Raw genomic sequence first — 20,668 nt, 5'->3', positions numbered from 1 at the left:
TGATCATTTGTATTTTTAATGGTATTTTCAGTTGACAGTAATTGTATATATTTATGGGGTACAATGTGATGTTTTGATACATGTGTAAATTGTAGAATGAGTAAATCAAGCTAATTAACATATCCATGCCTTCACCTAGGTGAGAATATTGAAAAACTACTCTTAGCGATGTTGAAATACATTTCTTAACTATGGCCGGCCACCATGCTGTGCAAAGATCTCAGAAACACACCCTCCTGTCTAACCAAAACTTTGTACCCTGTGACCTACATCTCCCCGCACCCCTCCTCCTGGGTTTAAATTTGGCTTCTACCAGTTGCTAGTTCTGTCATTTGGGGAGACTTGCTTCAAACCCCAGGCCTCAGATTCCCAAGAAATCAGCTCTGCCATCAAAGGCAGCGCCCGCAATCTGCCCGGCTCCTCCTCCCAGGACAGAGATGTGTGCTTAGTAATTGATTATTAAACGTGGACCAGAAAGCACACTTGCTGGAGCTGACAGGATGGGTTCTGAGAAAGAATGGCAGAGGCTGGCACTGTCTAATCTGGGCTCCTGGGTCACCCTGCTCTCGACCAGAGACAAGTTGGCTCCATCTGGGGATGCGTGAGGGCAGATGTGTCTGGTGGGAGAGGGCACGGGCCACAGCCTTGCATCTGCAGAACCCATCGAACAAATGCAAGGTGCATGGAAGAGGAAGCTGCCACCCAGTGCAAAGCTGCTCAAACAAACCAAACCACGAAAACCAAACCCCAGCTGATGGAGAGGCAGCTCCGCATGTGAGCTGAGAGCTCTCCCACCAAACGGGCCTGGGAAGCCCTTCTCACATCAAGGCAGGAAGATAATAATGACCCTCATCTTTCAAAAGAGGAAGCTGAGACCCAGAGAGGATAAGTCACCTACTCAGGGTCATACAGCTCTTAAATGCTGGGGCTAAGATTCCAATGTGGGCAGGGAGGCCTGGATCTGAGCTCACAGCGACCACACCCCAGCCTCTATGAAATGAATTTCTTCCCAAGGTTTGGGAAGAAAGGCAGGTCCCCTCCGCTCAGAGCCATGCAGGGCAGCGTGCTACTGTCTGCTGGGTATTTGAATCACTCTCATGGTCTGTGTTGAGCATGATGCCTGGAACCCCTCAGGCCCATATCTTCAAACAGGCAGTGGTGGGGGCCAGTAGGTGAGCACCAGGGCTCTCCTCAGTCAGTCTGGGTGGTCACAGTTCCCATCCCCTCCAGGTTGTCTGGGAGGCCTGGCTATGGGAACAGTTCCCACGTGAAGCCACTCCGAGCTTGGCCCCCTGCCCCGGCGTGGGCACTGGCTCATCACCTGTGTGAAACTCTCTCGTTTCTCCAGGTGTTAGACAAACCTGGCACCATCTTTCTGGCTTCTCCATTCACTTGCTGGGGGCAGGTGGCCAAGCCTGGCTTCATCTTCTTGGTGAGTGGAACACTCTCCACATCCAGCCCGAAAACAGCCCCAGCACACAAGGGCCAAGATGGGAGGGAGAGGGAAGGGTGGCGCCGCACACCCATGTGTACCCAACGCTCTGACGCCGCACCCAAGCGTCTCTCTTGGGCGTCCCTTCTCATACTGGAAGCAGCCACGTGTACCGGTCAGATCCGCGGTCAGGCCCATCCACAAGTCAGAAACCACACAGCCGTTTATCTCAACCGGGAAAGTTGTTTAATATAAAGATGCACTCTACTAAGAGTGTAAAGTTTAAAAAGAGCATTACACAACACTCTGGGGGTGAGGGAGAATGCCCCAGGTAAGAGAGCGTGTGAAAGGAGGTGCCCGCCCGAGGCCTGAACTGAGACCTCCTCACTGGAGAAGGTGTGGGAGGCCCCCGAGGTGGTTCCCCGGGTTGCCCGAGCCAGAGTCTGTGCACAGTCACAGGGCAAGTGAAAACTCCTTCCAGAGGATGGGAGCTGAGGCTGCTGGGTGGACGCTGACAGGGGTTTGGGGAGCAGAGCCCCCTCGCCCTACCCCCGAAAGGCCACAGCTGGTGCTGGGACCTCTGAGGTCTGCATGCTCCAGGCAGAGTGCTCTGATGTCCCCTGTGTGCCCCTGGCAGCTATGCAGCAGGAAGGAAATGACGCGGAAGCCCTGGAGCTGAAAAGAGAAGGCCCTTCCTCCCCAGCGTCCCTGGGCACCTTCCACTGGCCAGTTCAACACTGTGGACACGACCAAGGAGGACGGTGGTGCGGACCCCGCGCGCTGCTGCAGAGCAGCCGGGGAGGGCGACCTGGAGCTGAAAGGCAGCACACCGATAACCAGCGTACCCCACATCCCACTTCTGCTTTTATTTCTCAAGAATAAATGCAGCCTCATCACAGGGCGCGGGAAGACGTCCTGCTATGCGTCAGACACCAGTTTGCGCAGTGTAGCGCGGCCTGGGCTCCTAAGACAAACCAATTATCTCCAAAGGACTACTAAAGGTGACCAGGTGACCCTCCTGCCCCAGGGACACTGATTAGAGGAAATCGGTCTGTGTTGGCAACACAGCAGTGGTGTAAACGCGAATTCCCTTGAAGACAAAAGCCAGGAACACAGCGTTATTGTGTACCAGATACCTGCCAAGTGCTGGCTCTCTCCAGCTTACGAGGAAACAGAGGCTCCTAGAGTCGGAGCTGGGAGGCCTGCCCCCACGGACCTGGCAGAACACACTCTTGACAGCCCCGCAGGGCTTCTCCCTGGGGTGCTCCCTTAGAAGATTCCAGGCAGCAGGCGGTAAGGCACGGCGGCGGTGTAGCGCTCCCAGTCCCGGCCGTACTTGCTGGCACAGCGGTGCTCGTCCCGGAGGCAGCGGTGGGTCAGCAGGATGGCCATGTAGATGACGTAGAAGTAGGGCAGCAGGTGGCCGCCGCCGCAGGCCAGGCAGTAGGCCAGGCTGCCCATCAGGTCGCCGACATAGTTGAAGTGGCGGGCCACGCCCCAGAAGCCCGACACCAGCAGCTTGCTGTGGTGCCTCTGGCCGTCGGCGGATGTGTAGGAGCACTCGATGGCCTTGGGCTTCCTGCCCCAGATGAGGCAGCGCCCATCCGTGCGGCGGAACAGGTCCTTCTGGTGGTTGGCGACCCGGAAGATGTAGTACCCCACCAGGCCCAGCAGCAGGATGCCCACGGCGTGCGGGGTGGACAGCTCCACGGGGTGGTACACCAAGTAGAGGCCCTGGGGGACGAGGAGAAAGGGGTCGAGCGGTGCTTCGCCCAGGGAGAGGACGGGAGCGTGGGCTCGGGGACCCGGCGTCAAACCCCAGCTCTGCCTCTGACACACGCTTGCCTGGGTGTTCACTTCCATAAATAAAACACCTACCTCAAGGGCTGCTGTGGGCATTAAACGAGCCGCTCTGCCTGCCTTCTGCGTGTGTGTGTGTCTATATACCCTCAATGTTGACATATAATATAAATATAAAATATGTGTAAGTATTAAAAATATAATTTGAAGGCCAGGCATGGTGGCTTATGCCTGTAATCCCAACACTTAGGGAGGCCGAGGTGGGTGGACCACAGGAGGTTGGGAGTTCAAGACCAGGCGGATCAACATGGAAAAACTCCCATTTCTATTAAAAATACAAATTTAGCTGGGTGTGGTGGCACACACCTGCAATCCCAGCTACTCGGGAGGCTGAGGCAGGAGAATTGCTTGAACCTGGGAGGTGGAGGTTGTGGTGAGCTGAGATTGTGCCATTGCACTGCAGCCTGGGTGACAAGAGTGAAACTCCGTCTCAAATATATATATATATTTCGAATCTAATATGGCGATGGTCAATTTAATGTGTCCACTTATCCTTACCCACTTACCCACTGTGTTCCCAGATATTCGATGTAACACTAGTCCAGTTGTGAAGCACTTTTCAGATGAGCTTCACATGCTAATCAGTAGACCAGGCAGAGCTGATGACCCTTCACAATGGGGGTGGGCCTCAGCCAATCAGTTGAAGGCCATAAGAGACAAAAGATCCACCTTCCCCAAAGAGGGAATCTGCTAAAAAGTGGCCTTCTACTGAAGCATAGCATCAACTCTTTTCTGGGGCTCCAGGCCGCCCTGAAGATTTGGGACTTGCCACCCTCGATCACAGGAGCTAAAAAACACATCTCTCTCTTACATGTATACCCTCCGCCCCTCTACTGATTCTATTTCTTCAGAGAAGCCTGATGCAAATATAGTAACAAACTGTACATATATCTCAAGACACATACAGAGGCTAAAGCAAGTAGGACCTTTTATATAGTGGGATGTATCACTACACTTTCACATGCCTGGAAAACGGAGTTTATAAAACCAGGGAGCCAGCGGGCCTGCAGCCAGCCAGGTGGAGAAACGAGGCCGGGTGGGCCAAGCGGGGGCTCTGAGGACCCATCGTGAGCAGGGGGCCAGCTGGGGCTCTGCACCCTCCACCTGGTGCTGGCCCTCTCTGCTGTGGGCATCCTGCTTTTCCAGGGCACCCGCGCCTCTGTCCCACAGGACTGGCTGTCACAGGTGACGCTGGGCCTGTCACATCCTAAACAGGTGGCAGCCTCTCCATGTCGGTTCTCCCCCCTCACGCACAGCTCTTGGGGCAGGCCACCCTGACGTGCAGCTAAGCGAGTGCCCTGGGGTAAGTTCTTACTATCTCCAGGGGGCTCCTCGCTCTCCAAATGGGCAGGTGGTATCTGGTCAAGCGGCCACCTTACCTGGGAGCCCAGCACTCCCCCCAGATCAGAGCAGGGCTGCTCTTGAGCTGGGAAGGGAGTGAAGGGCTTGATGCCAATGACAAGGCCACTCGCTGTTCCGCACTGCCTCGGAACCCCCAGGGCAGCCCTGCCCCAGTGCCCAGCGCATGCTAGGAGGCAGCAATGAAGAGGACCCCTGCTGCCGGTGCCTGTACTGACCCACCTCCAGCTCCACTGCCCCATCCAGCCCTGACCTGGCATCTGCCCTGCTTTGCAGATGGTGTTGGGAACATGCTCAAGGCCACCTCCCTGGCTGGTAGCCCAAGGTGCCTGAGCTAGCTAATACATGGGCCTTCCCTTCTTCCTAGAAACAGGGAACAGCTTCGGCGCCCCCAAGGACAGATACTTCTGCAAGGAGAAAGCTTTGCGTGTGTCTTCCAAATGCCCAGCTCCTCACCTGCAGCGTATAAAGGTATGGCAGCCAGACACAGTCGCCCCAGCCCAGGTACCACCCGAAGTGGTCGTGGCAGATGTCAATGGTCTTCAGGTACCAGGTTTCATTCCAGAAGAAGTCGAGCACATAGATGGCCTACGAGACAGAAGCAGCTGCTGACCAACCCTGGAGCCCAGACGGGTCTTGGGGCGACCACACTCCAGGCGGAAGCAGGAGGAGGCACTCGGGGAGCTGCTGAGCAACTTTCGCAATGTGCATCGGGGGCTGTTTCTGCCTGGGACATGGGCAGGGGTAAGGGCGTCCTCAGAGTCAGCCTGAGCCCATGGCCCTGGCATCTCTTCCAGCCCAGTTCTCAGGGCCTGCAATGGCTCGGGCTGAGGGGAAGGAATTCATCCAACCCAGGTCAACCTACTGCCTGAGCAGTGTCTGCAGCCCCTGACCGTCTCCCTCACCCTCAAGGGCTCTCCTCGCTGGCTCGCACTGGCTCCCTGGGTGACACTTCTGAACACACCTGATCCCTGCCACTCTGCACCCCAGCTCAGCGCACACTTTCTGGGCCTTGCTGCTTTTAAGATTAAGAGGAAGACTTCCATGAGGCCTCCAGCCTCACCTGGCTCCAAGCTCCTGAATGCTCTCTGCTCAGGATGTGGGACGTTCCTCAGTTTCCCAGGCTTGTCACCCTCTTCCGCTACAGGGGGTGCCTGGAGCACGCCCTCTTGCCTCCACTCTACCAGGTTAACTCCCACTCACCCCCAGATTCTACCCAGGTGTAATTCCCAAGGGAGACCTTCCCAGACCACGCCTGGCTGTGCAGCACCTGCCTCCCCCTCGAGGGCGGCAGTGACGGGCACCCGAGGATGGCTTCCTTCACTACCTGCTTGCCAGTCACTTCCTGGTGACACCTGGGGAGGGTGGCTGACTCTCTTCTACGTGTGATAGATTAAGGTCATGGGAACACGCGCTGGCTTTCGGGTTTCCCAGAGCCCACCAGCATCGGCGTTCCACCCCCTCCAGCCATGACAGGCACCTGCAGGACATTGACCAGGACCATGGCGTTGGTCACGTGGCCGTGTAGCTCCCGCTGCTTCGCTGCGAAGGACAGGTTGATGAGGGTCCAGGCGACGATCCCGGGACGCCCGTTGAAGAACAGCTTGAAGTCAAACCACTCCCCGATCCGGGGGTTAAACTCAATGCCCATCATGTAGTTATAAAAGAAATTGCCTGTGAATTTGCTTAAAAATACAAATAAAAGATACATTTAGTAGGTGGGCACATCTCACAACACGGGGCCACCTTGCTTAGTGGAAGCCCAGCACTGGCCCAGGGTCCCAAAGGGTAACGTGAGATGGCCCAGGCAGAGGCTGGCCATGAGCTGCCAGGACCCCTACAGCCGGAAGCTTCAGTCGGGCTGGTTCCCGGTACCCTCATTCACGCTCTCTTTGCGTTCAGCTGCAGTTCAGCAGACATCCTTAGTCAGAGAACTACAAACTCGCCCCGGGCCCAGCTTCCAGCATGTACAGGACAAGTTATTTGACCAGTTACTGGAATCCCCCAGTCCCTAGCAGGTCAGAGCATCAGCCAAGATAACCCTTATGGAGATCCTCGCTAGGTATAGCTGGCTGAGGACACGGAGCAATTTCTGTGTTAACTAGAAAATCTGATTTTCATGTCTAGTTCCCTCAGGCAGGCTACGTCGAAAGAAGCAAAACACCAAGTCTACAACCATTGACTCGATTATAAGGCGGCGAGGATGATTTCCAGGAGGCATCAAAGGCCAGCCTCATTACCCGGTAACACACAAGCTACAAAGTGTCATCCTCCAGAAACATTTCCCAAGAGCCTAGGTGTAACAGTTAAAGGAAACGCACCGTGGCTTTTTGGATCCCCCAGACTGAATTGTAAGACCCACTGCCTGCAACTGTCCCCCAGAGAACCCCACCAAACATTTGTTGATGATGGATGAATGGGTGGGTGGGTGGAAGGATGGGGGAAAGGGATGGGAAGATGAGCAGGTGGATGGTAAATGATAGGCAGATGAGTGGATGGATGGGTAGCTGAATGGATGACGGGAGGACAGATGGGTGGGTGCTGAGATGTGCTGGTGGGTGGGTATGTGGCTGGGTGGATGGACAAATGGATGACGGGTGGGTAGATGGATGGGTAGGTGAGTGGAGAGTGGACGGGCAGGTGGATGAGATGGATGATGGATGGGTAGGTGGGTGGGTGGGTGGATGTATGGGGAGATAGGCGTGTAAATGGGCGGGTGGCTAGATGTGTAGGTGGGTGGGTGGGCAGATGGGCAGATAGATGAATGGATGATGGGAGAGTAGGGGATGGATGGGTGGATGGATAGATGGATGATGGGTGAGTGGGTGTGGGTGATGGATAGGTGGATGGATGATGGGTAGATGGATAGATGATGATGGGTGTTTGGACAGACGGATGATGGGTGAGTGGGTGTGGGTGATGGATAGGTGGATGGATGATGGGTAGATGGATAGATGATGATGGGTGTTTGGACAGACGGATGGGTGGGTGGGTGTGGGTGATGGAGCGGTGGATGGATAATGGGTGGGTAAATAGGATGGGGTGATGGGTGGGTAGATGATGGGTGAGTAGGTGGATGAATGGGTGGACGGGGGTGGATGAGTGGACAGACAGATGTGCGCATGACCACTGTCCAGCCAAGGCTTCCATGCTGGGTACAGACCAGCAGGGCTCTCCTGCGAAGTTGTTAAAGCCACAGGGACAACAAGATTCTTCACTAAGGTTGTTTTGGACCTCACCAGCTAGTCCAAAGAGGCAACGGGCTGCCCGTGTCCCAAGCCGGAGGTTCCTTCCGGCTTCCCTACCCCCACGACAGCCCTAAAGGCCATGATCCGGCCACCACATCTGAACTGGCCATCTTCAGCTGCATTCTTGCCAAGGCTGGAAAAGCCACCCAACACTCAGAAGGAGGTTCCCCAGGGTGAAGCAAGTTAGATGCTTTACAACAACCCGCCCCAGGCAGCAAAAAAAGCACAGTGGTGGAAGTTTCCGCTTTCTACCTCAGGCTGGACCCGCTGCTAAGAACGTACCAGTCTCTGGCGCTGGTGGGGAAGAGGTAGCCCTTGACCATCACGAAGGTGGAGGCGGCATAGCCAAGGATGTTGGCGCACCAGAGCAGCGGGATCCAGTTGTCGAAGATGATGGTGGGTGAGAACCAGGACAGGAGATGAGCAGTCACAAACCAGAGCAGGTGCGTGACGAGCCAGGCTTGCAGGCCGTTGATCTGATACTTGTTCACAATCCCTGAAGACGAGGATTCAGAAATCAAGGCACTTTCCCAGCCTGCGGTTGAGGAGCTTGGCTGGGTTGAAGCATGCCTGGTGGGGGCCCTGGTTACTTTCTGAGCCTCTGCTGCTGCAGACCCTCATCCACGGCCCCAGGCACCATCTCTGAGATCCCTACACCCTTGGCCAAGTAACTGCCTGCTCCTCCTAATTCCTGGGAAGCAAGAGAGGAGGCCGATCCATCCCGGAAAGAGGGAGAGGAAGCCGATCCCTCCCGGGAGGAGGGAGGGGAGACCGATCCGTCCCGGGAAGAGAGAGAGGAAGCCGAACCGTCCCGGGAGGAGGGAGGGGAGGCCGATCCATCCTTTGGTTCTGCATGTGGTTAAGTGGCTGTAGGCTGAGTGACAGGTATGCAGTCTGACAAGGTAGTCAGGGCCGAGGGGCAGAAGCAAGTGAGGATGGCCCTGTGGTGTCCCTGGCCCCCTCTGTAATTGTTGAGGAGTGCCTCGGCCCACTCACGTGGGATTCCAGTCTGCACCCACATGCGAAGCATGAAGCCAGGCTCCTTGTGGGTTTCCAAGGATGGCAAGGAATGAAGGGATAAGACCTCCCACGGGCAGCCCTGAGGAAGGCGTGGAGGTCTCTGCAGGAAGCTCCGGGGCCCAGTGCACCCCCTGCTATGGGGCTGGGAAGGAGCTGGGCCCATCCTTTCCCTCCTTACCCAGGAAAGTGATTTCTAACCTGGGTGTGGGACAGCCCCAGTGTCCCTCAGTGGTTTTTGAGGCCTGGTGCTGTGAAAAATCTCCAAGCAAAATGGATTTCTATTCTGTGACAAGTCTTAGGGAGGAAGCAGCATGGGGGAGGACAGGCCCCTGAGAGGAAGGGACAGGAACCGGAGCCTGCGAAGGGTGGGGGGAGGGGCTACCTGCAGGCGTCACGGCCCCCTCCTGGATGCCTCCTACATAGCCGGGGAGGAACTTATGGCAGAAGTCTGGGAGAGACGTGTACAGAAGCACCTGAAACACAGAAGCAGCCTGGTCACCCCCGCCTGGAGGCCACCTGCAAAGGGGGACGCACAGCAGGACCGGAGAATCGCAATCACAGTCTTTTTCTTCCGGAAGCGCTTATGGCTCCTGGAAGCTCAGACTGCTGGGCTGCCAGTTTTGAAGGTGGTTCTGGGACAGTAAACCCATCAACCAGGAAAGGCACTAACGCGTTCTCCCACACGGCTCCATCACCCCTCAGGAGAGCGCACGGGTCCCGCCTGGTCACCTTTTAAAAAAGGAGAATCCCACAAAATTCACCTTTAAAAAATTTTTTTCTTTATAGACAAAGTCTTGCTCTACCACCCGGGCTGGAACGCAGTGGTGCAATCATAGCTCACTGCGGTGCTGACCTCCTCAGCTCGTGATCCTTCCACCTCAGCCTCCCAAGCAGCTGGGGTTACAGCTGTGCCCCCCATTCCCGGCTAAAATTCACCCTTTTAAAGTACACAATTCAGCATTTTAGTGCATTTACATCATTGGTTGTACAACCATCGCCACGAATTCCAGAACTTTTCAACGCCATTAAAAATGTGGTTCCCGTCCGTAGTCCCTCTGAATTCCCTGACCCTGCTGCCCTGGCTACCACCGAGCTTTCTGCCTCTGCGGATTTGCCTGTTCTGGGCATTGCATCAGACGGAGCCACACAGCATGCGGTGTCTGTGACTGGCTTCTCTGGCTCAGCAGTGTCTTCAAGGGTCATCCACCTTGCAGCCTGCATCAGAGCCTCCCTCATTCCCTTCCATTGCCAAATAGTGTTCCATGGTGTTCTGTTCTCTGTGTCTGTTCATCTGAGGAGGGACAGGTAGGGGTTCCCACTTTTTGTCTATTTGTCATTCACATTGCCCCTGACATTTTTCACTCAAAGGGACCAAGAGATCTGAACTGAGAAGGATTCTGGAGCCCAAAAGCTTGGACCCTGGGAAGAAACAGCTAACCATGATCTGGGCCAGATGCGGTAGCTCACGCCTGTCATCCCAGCACTTCAGGAGGCCAAGGTGGGCAGATCACGAGGTCAGGAGTTTAAGACCAGTGACTACTATGGTGAAACCCCGTCTCTAATAAAAATATAAAAATTGGAGAGAGATCCAAGATGGCTGATCACTAGCAGCTCGGGCACGTAGCTCCCAGTGAAAGCGCAGAGAACGAGAGGACGCCACACTTTCAGACGAATATTTGTAGCTCACGGACCAGGAGATTCCCAGCGGAGGAGCTCCACGGGTCGCCAGAGCGACTCTTGTGGCCGGCGTGGCAGTTTTGCTGGCGCCTTAAAGCGGCAGTTCTTGGTGCAGAGTCCAGAGATTCCTGGGCAGAAAGGCACCATCAACCTTAACACTGCTGTCTTGGCCGGCGCAGTGGATTGCTCAGATTTCGGCGCTGGGAAACAAAAAGTTGGACGTCCGCTCAGAGACCTAGTTAGAAAGTCGGTAATTACAAAGACGACAGATGGATAAATATATAATCAAGGGAAGAAAGCAGCCTAAAAAGGCAGAGAATACTCAAAATCAGAATGCCTCTCCCTCTACAGGGGATCGCAATTCCTCATCAGTAACGGAACAAGGCTTAATGGAGAACGAGTGCGTTCCAATAACAGAAGCAGGTTTCAAAATGTGGGTGATGAGAAACTTCTGTGAATTAAAAGAACTTGTTCTAACCCAACGCAAAGAAACTAAGAACCTTAAAAAAAGGTTTGACGAAATGCTAACGAGAATGGACAATTTAGAGAGGAATATAAGTGAATTGATGGAGCTGAAAAGCACAACACGAGAACTTCACGAAGCATACACAAGCTTAAACAGTCGAATTGATCAAGCAGAAGAAAGGATATCGGAAGTCGAGGACCAGCTCAGTGAAATGAAACGAGAAGACAAGATTGGAGAAAAAAGGATAAAAAGGAATGAGCAAAGTCTCCAGGAAATATGGGACTATGTGAAAAGACCTAATTTACGTTTGATAGGTGTACCTGAATGTGATGAAGAGAATGAATCCAAGTTGGAAAATACTCTTCAGGATATCATACAGGAAAACTTTCCCAACCTAGCAAGGCAAGGTAATATTCAACTCCAGGTAATACAGAGAACACCACAAAGATATTCTTCAAGAAGACCAACCCCAAGGCACATAATTGCCAGATTTATTAGGGTTGAAATGAAGGAGAAAATACTAAGGGCAGCCAGAGAGAAAGGTCAGGTTACCCATAAAGGGAAACCTATCAGACTTACAGCAGATCTCTCAGCAGAAACCCTACAAGCCAGAAAAGAGTGGGGACCAATATTTAACATCCTTAAAGAAAAGAACTTTCAACCCAGAATTTCATATCCAGCCAAACTAAGCTTTATGAGCGAAGGAAAAATTAAATCTTTTGCGAACAAACAAGTACTTAGAGACTTCACCACCACCAGGCCTGCTTTACAAGAGCTTCTGAAAGAAGCATTATACATATAAAGGAACAACCAATATCAGCCTTTCCAAAAATATATCAAAAAGCAAAGAACATTAATACAATGAAAAATTTACATCAACTAACGGGCAAAACAGCCAGCTAGCATCAAACGCCAGTATTAAACTTATATATACTGCAATTGGATAAAAAGCCAAAACCCATCGGTATGCTGCATCCAGACCCATCTTACATGCAACAATACACAAAGACTCAAAGAGAAGGAGGAAGATTTACCAACCAGAGAGTATAAATAAACAAATAAACAAAAAGCAGGAGATGCAATTCTCGCCTCTGATAAAGTAGACTTTAAAGCAACAAAGATCAAAAGAGGCAAAGAAGGACATTACATAATGGTAAAAGGATCAATGTAACAAGAAGAGCTAACGATTCTATAGATCAACGAGATAGAAAATTAACAAGGATATTCAGGACTTGAACTCAGACCTGGAACAACTAAACTTAATAAACATTTATAGAACTCTCCACTTCAAATACACAAAACATACATTACCACCTCACACCTATTCCAAAAGTGACTATATAATTGGAAGTAAATCACTCCTCAGTAATCGCATAGCATTTCATAGGTTTAAATGAAATATTGGTTGGCTGTTTGTTATCTTCTTCCCTTATTCCTTCCTGACTACATTATTAAGTATAATTATCAGTATACAAGAGGTTTTCAATACCCATTACTAAATTGCATTCTAGCCTGGGCAAGAAAGCAATACTCCCATTCTCTCTCCCTCTTTCTTTTCCTTTTTCCTCCTCCCCATTCTCTCTCTCTCTTTCTCTTCCTTTTTCCTCCTCCCCATTCTCTCTCTCTTTCTCTTTAAAAAAAAGAAAAAAAAATATATAAAAATTAGCCAGCATGATAGTACGAGCCTGCAGTCCCAAATACTTGGGAGGCTGACACAGGAGAATCGCTTGAGCCTGGAGGGGGAGGTTGCAGTGAGTCAAGATCATGCCATTGCACTCCAGCCTGGGTGACAGAGCAAGACTCCATCTCAAAAAAAAATTAAAAACTATGATCTGAGCCATCCTCCTTCCCAGGAAGGAAAACCCAGGCCTCTTTCTAGCACCATTTCCCTGAAAACCTTTTTCTGGTTCAGGTGATGAGCACCACCCATGTGCGCCAGGTTTTCTGTAGAAGCAACCCCTTCCTGGAACTCCCTCTGGACTCGGAGGCCAGTGGGGACACAAGAGAGCTGAGGACATCCTGGACCTGCTACAACTCCTGTGGGGAGACACGGCCTTGGTTTCGCTGAGTGGCATTTCATGACTGAGAGCGTCCCTTTGGGGACTGAGACGTTCCTTTGCAGGCCTGGTGTGAGCCGAGATTCCTGCCGACTGTGGGGCTTCCTCGGGCCAGCCCTGCCCTCCCACGGGGTCTTGCTCCCATCCTCAGCTCGTCCCTGCAGAGCTGGGCGTGCTCAGGAACTGCATCTGGGAATGGTCTGAAAGTGTATCAAATATCGACGTGCCAGGTGCCCCCGCCCCACATCTGAGGATGCATCTGAACACACCAGAGTCCAGGGACTGCCCTGCTGGGTCCTGGGAACCTGGATTTCAACCCAAGTCAGGTTCCATGTACCAGACAAATGGAAGGATGACCCCAGGGCAGGGGCTGCTGACCTGGAAGGTGACCCAGAAGGTATAGAGCTGGAAGGCTTCCATCGTTATAGGTGGAGTCTTAGCCCAGATGTCCGAGAGCCGAGCGCGCCCAGTGGCGATGTCCACCACGGGGCCGGTCAGGGCGCAGCTGTACTGGTCACAGGCCATGATGAAGTAGTAGACGATGAAGGGCGCGAACAGCAGGAGGAAGATGACGCTCGCCAGGGAAAACCAGTCCACCTCCCTGCGAGGGCGGACACGGGCAGTCACACTGGGGCCCATCCGCCCCGGGGCTCACCAGGACCCTGAGAGGCTCTGTGTGGGGGCCTGATGCTCAAACCCACCAGCAGCCCCACGAGAGAAGGCGGCGTTAGCTCCCAGCACGAGCCCTCCTGGCGGCCAGAGGAGCCATTCAACATCCTGCTTTACTGCCGTCGATTAACTGGTGGATCCATCTGCGGCCCCACCTACGGCCCAGAGCCCCGAATGTGAGTGCGGGTAGGCCTTTCATGACCACCAAGGCCACGGTTTCCCCAGTTGCAGGCTGGGGAGGACACTCACCCACGCCAAGTCCCCATGGCGCTATGGCAAAATGGGAGCTGTGACGCACATAATACCCCAGGGTGGTGGGAAGGCCCCCGCTGTCCTTTAAGCCCGTCTCTTTCCGACATTGTTGACTGACCATGATTCCTAGTTTCCTTTTCTTTTTTTTAATTCCTTACTTTATAAAGTGGAAAACTGCTTACCTTTCATTAGTCTTGACCAAAAAAAAAAATTTTTTTTAAATACGTCATTCATTCCTTTGGGTCCATACACTTCCAAAAGCTGGAAAGCTCTGAAACTATACTTGACTTTGTAGCTGGGAGAACAGGCAAAATCCTTACCAGGCCCGGCCCCACTGCCCTTGAGATGTGGTTCTGCCATTGGTGACGCCGTCTAGACTCCTGCTTTTGGGAGCGCTGGGCTGTGACTTCGCAGCCATTGGGCCCTGTAAGAAGGAGAGCCTTGCTCACATCATCCCTCCAGGAGCAGACACCACCCTTCCCTCCTGCATCCACATATCCCTCCAGGAACAGACACCACCTTTCCCTCCCGCAGACACTCATCCCTCCAGGAACAGACATCACCTTTCCCTCCTGCACACACACATCCCTCCAGGAAGAGACACCACCTTTCCCTCCTGTATCCACTCATCCCTCCAGGAACAGACATCACCTTCCCTCCTGTACCCACTCATCCCTCCAGGAACAGACATCACCTTTCCCTCCTGAACACACTCATCCCTTCAGGAACAGACACCACCTTTCCCTCTTGCATCCACTCATCCCTCCAGGAACAGACACCACCTTCCCTCTTGCATCCACTCATCCCTCCAGGAACAGACACCACCTTCCCTCCTGCACACACTCATCCCTCCAGGAACAGACACCACCTTCCCTCCTGCACACACTCATCCCTCCAGGAACAGACACCACCTTTCCCTCCTGCATCCACTCATCCCTCCAGGAACAGACACCACCTTCCCTCCTGCATCCACTCATCCCTCCAGGAACAGACATCACCTTTCCCTCCTGCATCCACTCATCCCTCCAGGAACAGACACCACACTTCCCTCCTGCATCCACTCATCCCTCCAGGAACAGACATCACCTTTCCCTCCAGCATCCACTCATCCCTCCAGGAACAGACATCACCTTTCCCTCCAGCACACACTCATCCCTCCAGGAACAGACACCACCTTCCCTCCTGTACCCACTCATCCCTCCAGGAACAGACATCACCTTTCCCTCCTGCATCCACTCATCCCTCCAGGAACAAACACTACCCTTCCCTCCTGCACACACTCATCCCTTCAGAAACAGACACCACCTTCCCTCCAGCATCCACTCATCCCTCCAGGAACAGACACCACCTTTCCCTCCTGCATCCACTAATCCCTCCAGGAACAGACACCACCTTCCCTCCTGTATCCACTCATCCCTCCAGGAACAGACACCACCTTTCCCTCCTGCACACACTCATCCCTCCAGGAACAGACACCACCTTTCCCTCCTGCATCCACTCATCCCTCCAGGAACAGACACCACCTTCCCTCCTGTATCCACTCATTCCTCCAGGAACAGACATCACCTTTCCCTCCAGCATCCACTCATCCCTCCAGGAACAGACACCACCTTTCCCTCCTGCATCCACTCATCCCTCCAGGAACAGACATCACCTTCCCTCCTGTATCCACTCATCCCTCCAGGAACAGACACCACCTTTCCCTCCTACACACACTCATCCCTCCAGGAACAGACACCACCTTCCCTCCTGCACACACTCATCCCTCCAGGAACAGACACCACCTTTCCCTCCTGCATCCACTCTTCCCTCCAGGAACAGACAACACCTTTCTCTCCTGCATCCACCGCTGCTCCTGGGCCTGGTGGGGCTGGCCTCCTTTGCACACCTTCCCAGTAACCTGTCCTCGACAGCAGATTCCAGGCAGGGAAGAAATTATCCTGTCTTAGACTCTCTCTCCTCCCCAGACCCTGCAATCCCCTCCCACCTGGCCTTCCTATGCCTGCTCTTGTTCACCTCAGTTCATTCTCCAAACATGGCAGAACGCCCCTCCCTCTTAGAGCACAAACTGGCTCCTCCCTCCCTCCCTCCCACACATCATGCTCCCCTAGCCCCTGGGCTCCAGGAACACAGGGGTGGTCACTTATCCTTGAACACGGTTTAAGTCGTGCGTTTCACGGACTTCCTCTGCTTCGAGCATGTTTGCAGGTGTCCTTGCCCAGGGCTCACATAAAATGTCCCCTCCTTGGGAGGTCTTCCTCCCAGCCAATCTGAAGCAGCTGCTCCCAGGATCCCTGCCAAGGCCCTCCGCCGCGTACTTTATTTTCTTAGTAACTCTCCCCATCACCTAGAATTATTCATTTGTGCGGGTGTGTAGTCTGCCCCCCCTCACTAGAATGTAAGCTTCCCAAGGGCAGGAATTGTGTATCTTCTTAATTGTTCTATGACCAGGGCCTCGAACAGTGGCCTATATGGGACCCTCAATAATCACCCTACAAAAAAAGAGAGAGAGAAAACAGAATGTCTCTACGTACCCACAGCTGCTCTACATGGTTATAATTTGGGGGAAGCAGTGACATCCCCACTCCCAGAACAAGTTCATCACTGTGAAGCTTTAAAATATCAAAGCTTTTAGAGAAAACCCAGGAGTGAGAATAATGATAGCCTTAGATTTCTTAACAGCAAGCTGGATTCTAGAAGGCAATGATGAAAAACTTCAAAATTCGGAGGAAAACTTTTTTGCAACCCAGAATTCTATTCCTGTGTGAACTATTACTCAAGGACAACATGGGATCCAGGAAACTGGAGGTCCAAGACAGCTGCTGAAGGAACATCTGTGAAAGGGCAAGGGCAGGTCCCCAGAGGACAGCTATGCAGGACTAGCCAGGAACCAGTCCACACTGGCACAAGATGAATGGCTAGGAAAGACAGGAAATGAAAATGATGGATTTTGTTGCACCTGAGTGTGTAGGAAAATTATTGATATGTGTGACAGCTCGGTTAGAGCATCCAGAAAAAAATGAATGATCGACGCATAGAAACCTTACCAAATGAAAAAAAAGTGAGGCAACTGTTAACTCCAGAAAAAATAAAAAGTCATGCAAGGAAGTAAAAAAGCAACCATAATTATAGGACCTTACTCTGGCTCAACAGTGAATAATTGTAACTTTGTCATAACAATGTATAATTGATTGACTATTGTATGCACACAAGGGAATTTGCAAAGTTGGGGGTGCTTAAAGCAAATTACTTAGAAATAAGTAGGTACAAATAACACAAAAGTAGCTAAAAGAGTGAAAAAAGTGTTTGCTGCTCACAAGCAAGAACATGGGATGTGGTAGAGACTATTTCTTTTGAAGCCTTTTAACACTGATATTTAAAAATATGTGAGCATGAATTACTTTAATAAAAATTTACATTCATTTTAAAAATTTCAACAATAAAAGACATTTTCCTTGTGTGGTGTGAGAACTGCAGTAGCAGCACTTAATTCAATTTACACAATTTTATGAAGTGTCTATGATGTACACAGCAGGACAAGAGGTCTTGATGGGAAGGGACCCTGTCTCTCTACGGCAGAGCCCAGCATGTGCCAGTCACTCTTTTATCTGTAAAATCAAAGTGGATAAAAGAAAAGTGCCTCTGAGAAGAGCTGACACCCTATGAGACAGATCTCAAGATCACCCACCCTCGCCCCGTTCGTGGGCACCTGCCAGCTTGCTTTAGACAGTTCCTCTGTCCCAGGCTTTCATCAAGATAAGATTCAAGTTTAGTTCTTCCCAACCCAAACCTACCAGCTCAGTGCTCCACTCCCTCCCATCCCTCCTTTCCACACTGACTCATGTTAATCTGGACCACCCACGTGCACACTCGCCTTACAGGAAGGCTAAGCAGAATGGGGTGGCATCCTTCTTGCCCCAAGTCATAGATAAGCTACCAGGAGACAATGCCTGGTATCAACATTCGATCATGTAACATACTGGGAAACTACAAAACGGTTGGGGGATGTGTAACCTCAGAGCTGAAGTGTGAAAAAGCCTCGGGGAGAATGTTGTCAAAAGGGATTAAAACCAGACCGAAAAAGTAGCTTTAGCGTATTACAGAGTTCACTCACCCAGGAGTCAGCTCTTTAGTCACAAGCACTGGATTTTGTAATAGGCAGCTAAGTAACATCCTTTCCAATAGATGGCTGGGAACAAAGGGGAGGTGCCTTGGGTATGTTGCATTTTATTCATAAGAGGCTCAGACAGTCGTTGGCATTTGAGAGCTGGTGGACCAGTCTGTACGTATTGTTTCAACACTGTGAAGCCATAGCCTGAGCCCAGGATCCAGGGCACTGAGACACACTTACCTCCTGCCAAGTAGTTTCACAGCAGAAGGGAAGTTTTCCTTCTTGAACTGGCCTCTTAAAAGTGTCTAGACACCTGTGCTCCAAATGCCTGCTTGATCCTTCTCAACCGGCTAAACAAAGTCCTGCAGGGAACACAAAGATGAAGACCCCCAAGGAGCTGACATTTCAGGAGAGGGCAGACCCTCAAGGCCCACAGTTGGAGTCGAGCAAAAGGCACAAGCTCAGCGCTCAGGGTCTCAACAGCGCTAGTCAGGGAGGGCAGTCTCATGGTAGAGCTGCTGTGCCCAGCTTGCCACTGACAGAGAGGGAGGCGAACAACAGGTGGGGCACGGGAAGGCGCTGCAGCGGAGCGCGGCATCCAGGCCAGGAGCCGACCCTGGAGCCAGGCAGCCCCCTCCCGGGGGAGCTCCAGACCGCGCGGGGACAGAGCATCCCGCAGGGGTCGGCTGGTGGGGAGGGGGGGTCGGCTCATGGTGGGGGGTCGGCTCGTGGGGAGGGGGCGACCCGCGCCCCCAAGCCTCCGCCCCGCCTCCCCGGAGCCCCAGCGGCCCCTCGCCTGTGACCGGGACCCTCTCCCCACCTGCACGCACACTCCCTTACCCCGACCCCACCCTCGCCCTGCGCGTGGGCACCTGCTCACCCAGCCACGCGTCCCGCACTGCGCTCACCTCGATCCCTCACCTGCGCACACCTCGACCCCTCACCTGCGCACACCTCGACCCCTCACCTGCGCACCTCGAGCCCTCACCTGCGCGCGCGCACCCTTCGCCACGCGCGGCTGCCCGCTGCCAAGTCCCTAGCCAGGGGCCAGAGTCTCCTAGGTCCGGTAGGGGCTTCCGCCCCCGTATGACATCAGCAATTGCCTGCCAATCGGAGGCGGACCCTGTCCGCCCGGCGGCCCCGCGCCCCGCGATTGGCCGAGGCGCCTGAGCTGACTCCGGGCCCACCGCGCCCGCCACTCGGCAGCGGCCGGGCTCGAGACTGACAGCCCAGGCCCCGCCCCGCTGCCCCGCCCCGCCCCGGCCCTCGCGCGGGGCGCAGTCTCAGGCGCTTTGCCCGGATCCCCGCGGACCAGCGGGAGGTGTGACGGGGTCAGGGCTGGGGCTCGCGCGGGACCCAACGCGGGGAGGCCACGTGGGCCGCGCGGAGAACGCGCCAGGCTCCTCATCACCTGGATGATCTTGGGCCTCCGTGCCTCAGTTTCCTCCTCTGCAAATAGGGCTTCCGCGGCTCGCGACGCACGTGGATGGAGCGTGTGTCCAGGCGCCCGTGCACCGCGAGGAGCAAAACACACACAATCCCTCCTCCTGGGGCTCACGTCCTGGGGCAAAGGGATCCTCCATTAACCATCAGGTAAACACTAGGGTGTCGGGGAGGCTCGCCGCTGGGAGACCGCCAAAGTGACCCGAGATGGAGTCTGGGTGGCCTGCTTATTAGGGGGCACACCTGTGCGAGGACGGGACGGGGGTATCATGGTATCTGCAGCTAATGACACCATGGGGGAGGGAGCAGCAGGACTGGGCAAAGGGAGAAGCTGAGCCATAGTGAGACCCAGACACACGCGCCAGCTCTTGGACACGGGCCTGGTTGCGCGGGCATGTCCTGGGCGTGGCAGCCCTGGAGGTGGGGACGGCCGAAGGTGTCTGCTGACCCCACACCCAACAGCTCGGGTAACAGGCCTTACTTACTGGCAGAGCGGTCTGGTCTCCATATCTCTGTGGCCCTCAGAGACGTCATGCTTTATTTTTTTCCCTGCAGCTTTTTATTTTGAAAAATGTTCAGCATACAAACAAGTTGAACGTAAAGTGAACACGCAGAATCCTGGAGTCAGCAGGGTCAACAGGTGGCCACGTTTCATTTCTCTCCCTCTCTCTATATTTGTGTTTTTCTTTTATCCTCCCCACTCACTCCCACCATTCATTAGTTGCAGATACCATGATCTGCCCCCTCCCAAATACTTCAGTATCCATTTCCTAAGAACTAGAACCTTCTACATCACCAAAATACAGTGCCCACATCAGTTCAGAGCTGTTATCTGTCCCCATCTCTGGTTTCCCCCGGTTGTCCCAATAATGTCCTCTACAGCCCTTTTGCTATTGTTTTGTTTTGCTTTTTGAGACAGGGTCTCTCTCTGCCACACAGGCTGGAGTGCAGTGGCACAATCGCAGCTCACTGCAGCCTTGAACTGCTGGGCCCAAGCGATTCTCTTCCCTCACACTCCTGAGTAGCTGGGACTACAGGAGTATACCACCACACTCAGCTATTTTTTTTAATTTT

General features: G+C 53.3%; 1 protein-coding gene across 10 annotated transcripts; it reads right to left on the bottom strand.

The window, feature by feature from the left end:
* Positions 1 to 1,656: 1,656 nt before the first annotated feature.
* On the bottom strand, positions 1,657 to 19,230 carry DHCR7 (7-dehydrocholesterol reductase). 10 transcript variants are annotated; one of them, XM_021669733.2, is made up of 10 exons: positions 19,060 to 19,145; positions 18,155 to 18,513; positions 15,869 to 16,532; positions 14,361 to 14,464; positions 13,498 to 13,720; positions 9,302 to 9,392; positions 8,182 to 8,395; positions 6,132 to 6,336; positions 5,108 to 5,239; positions 1,657 to 3,166 (listed from the first exon to the last, which is right to left on the bottom strand). In XM_021669733.2, exons 3-10 carry the CDS (start codon positions 15,881 to 15,883, stop codon positions 2,702 to 2,704), a joined length of 1,449 nt encoding a protein of 482 aa, XP_021525408.1. In that variant the 5' UTR covers positions 15,884 to 16,532; positions 18,155 to 18,513; positions 19,060 to 19,145; the 3' UTR covers positions 1,657 to 2,701. The 10 variants fall into 10 exon arrangements, with proteins under 10 accessions (XP_021525408.1, XP_064226353.1, XP_064226351.1 ...); XM_064370283.1 differs by having other exon boundaries at positions 15,869 to 15,940; XM_064370281.1 differs by having other exon boundaries at positions 15,869 to 18,229; positions 18,392 to 18,513.
* Between the last annotated feature and the right edge of the window lie 1,438 nt (positions 19,231 to 20,668).

Source organism: Aotus nancymaae, unplaced genomic scaffold (assembly GCF_030222135.1).
Source record: "Aotus nancymaae isolate 86718 unplaced genomic scaffold, 86718_ANA_hifiasm-v0.15.2.pri h1tg000106l, whole genome shotgun sequence".
NCBI classification, from domain to species: domain Eukaryota; kingdom Metazoa; phylum Chordata; class Mammalia; order Primates; family Aotidae; genus Aotus; species Aotus nancymaae.
This window is presented reverse-complemented; position numbering and strand designations above follow the sequence as displayed.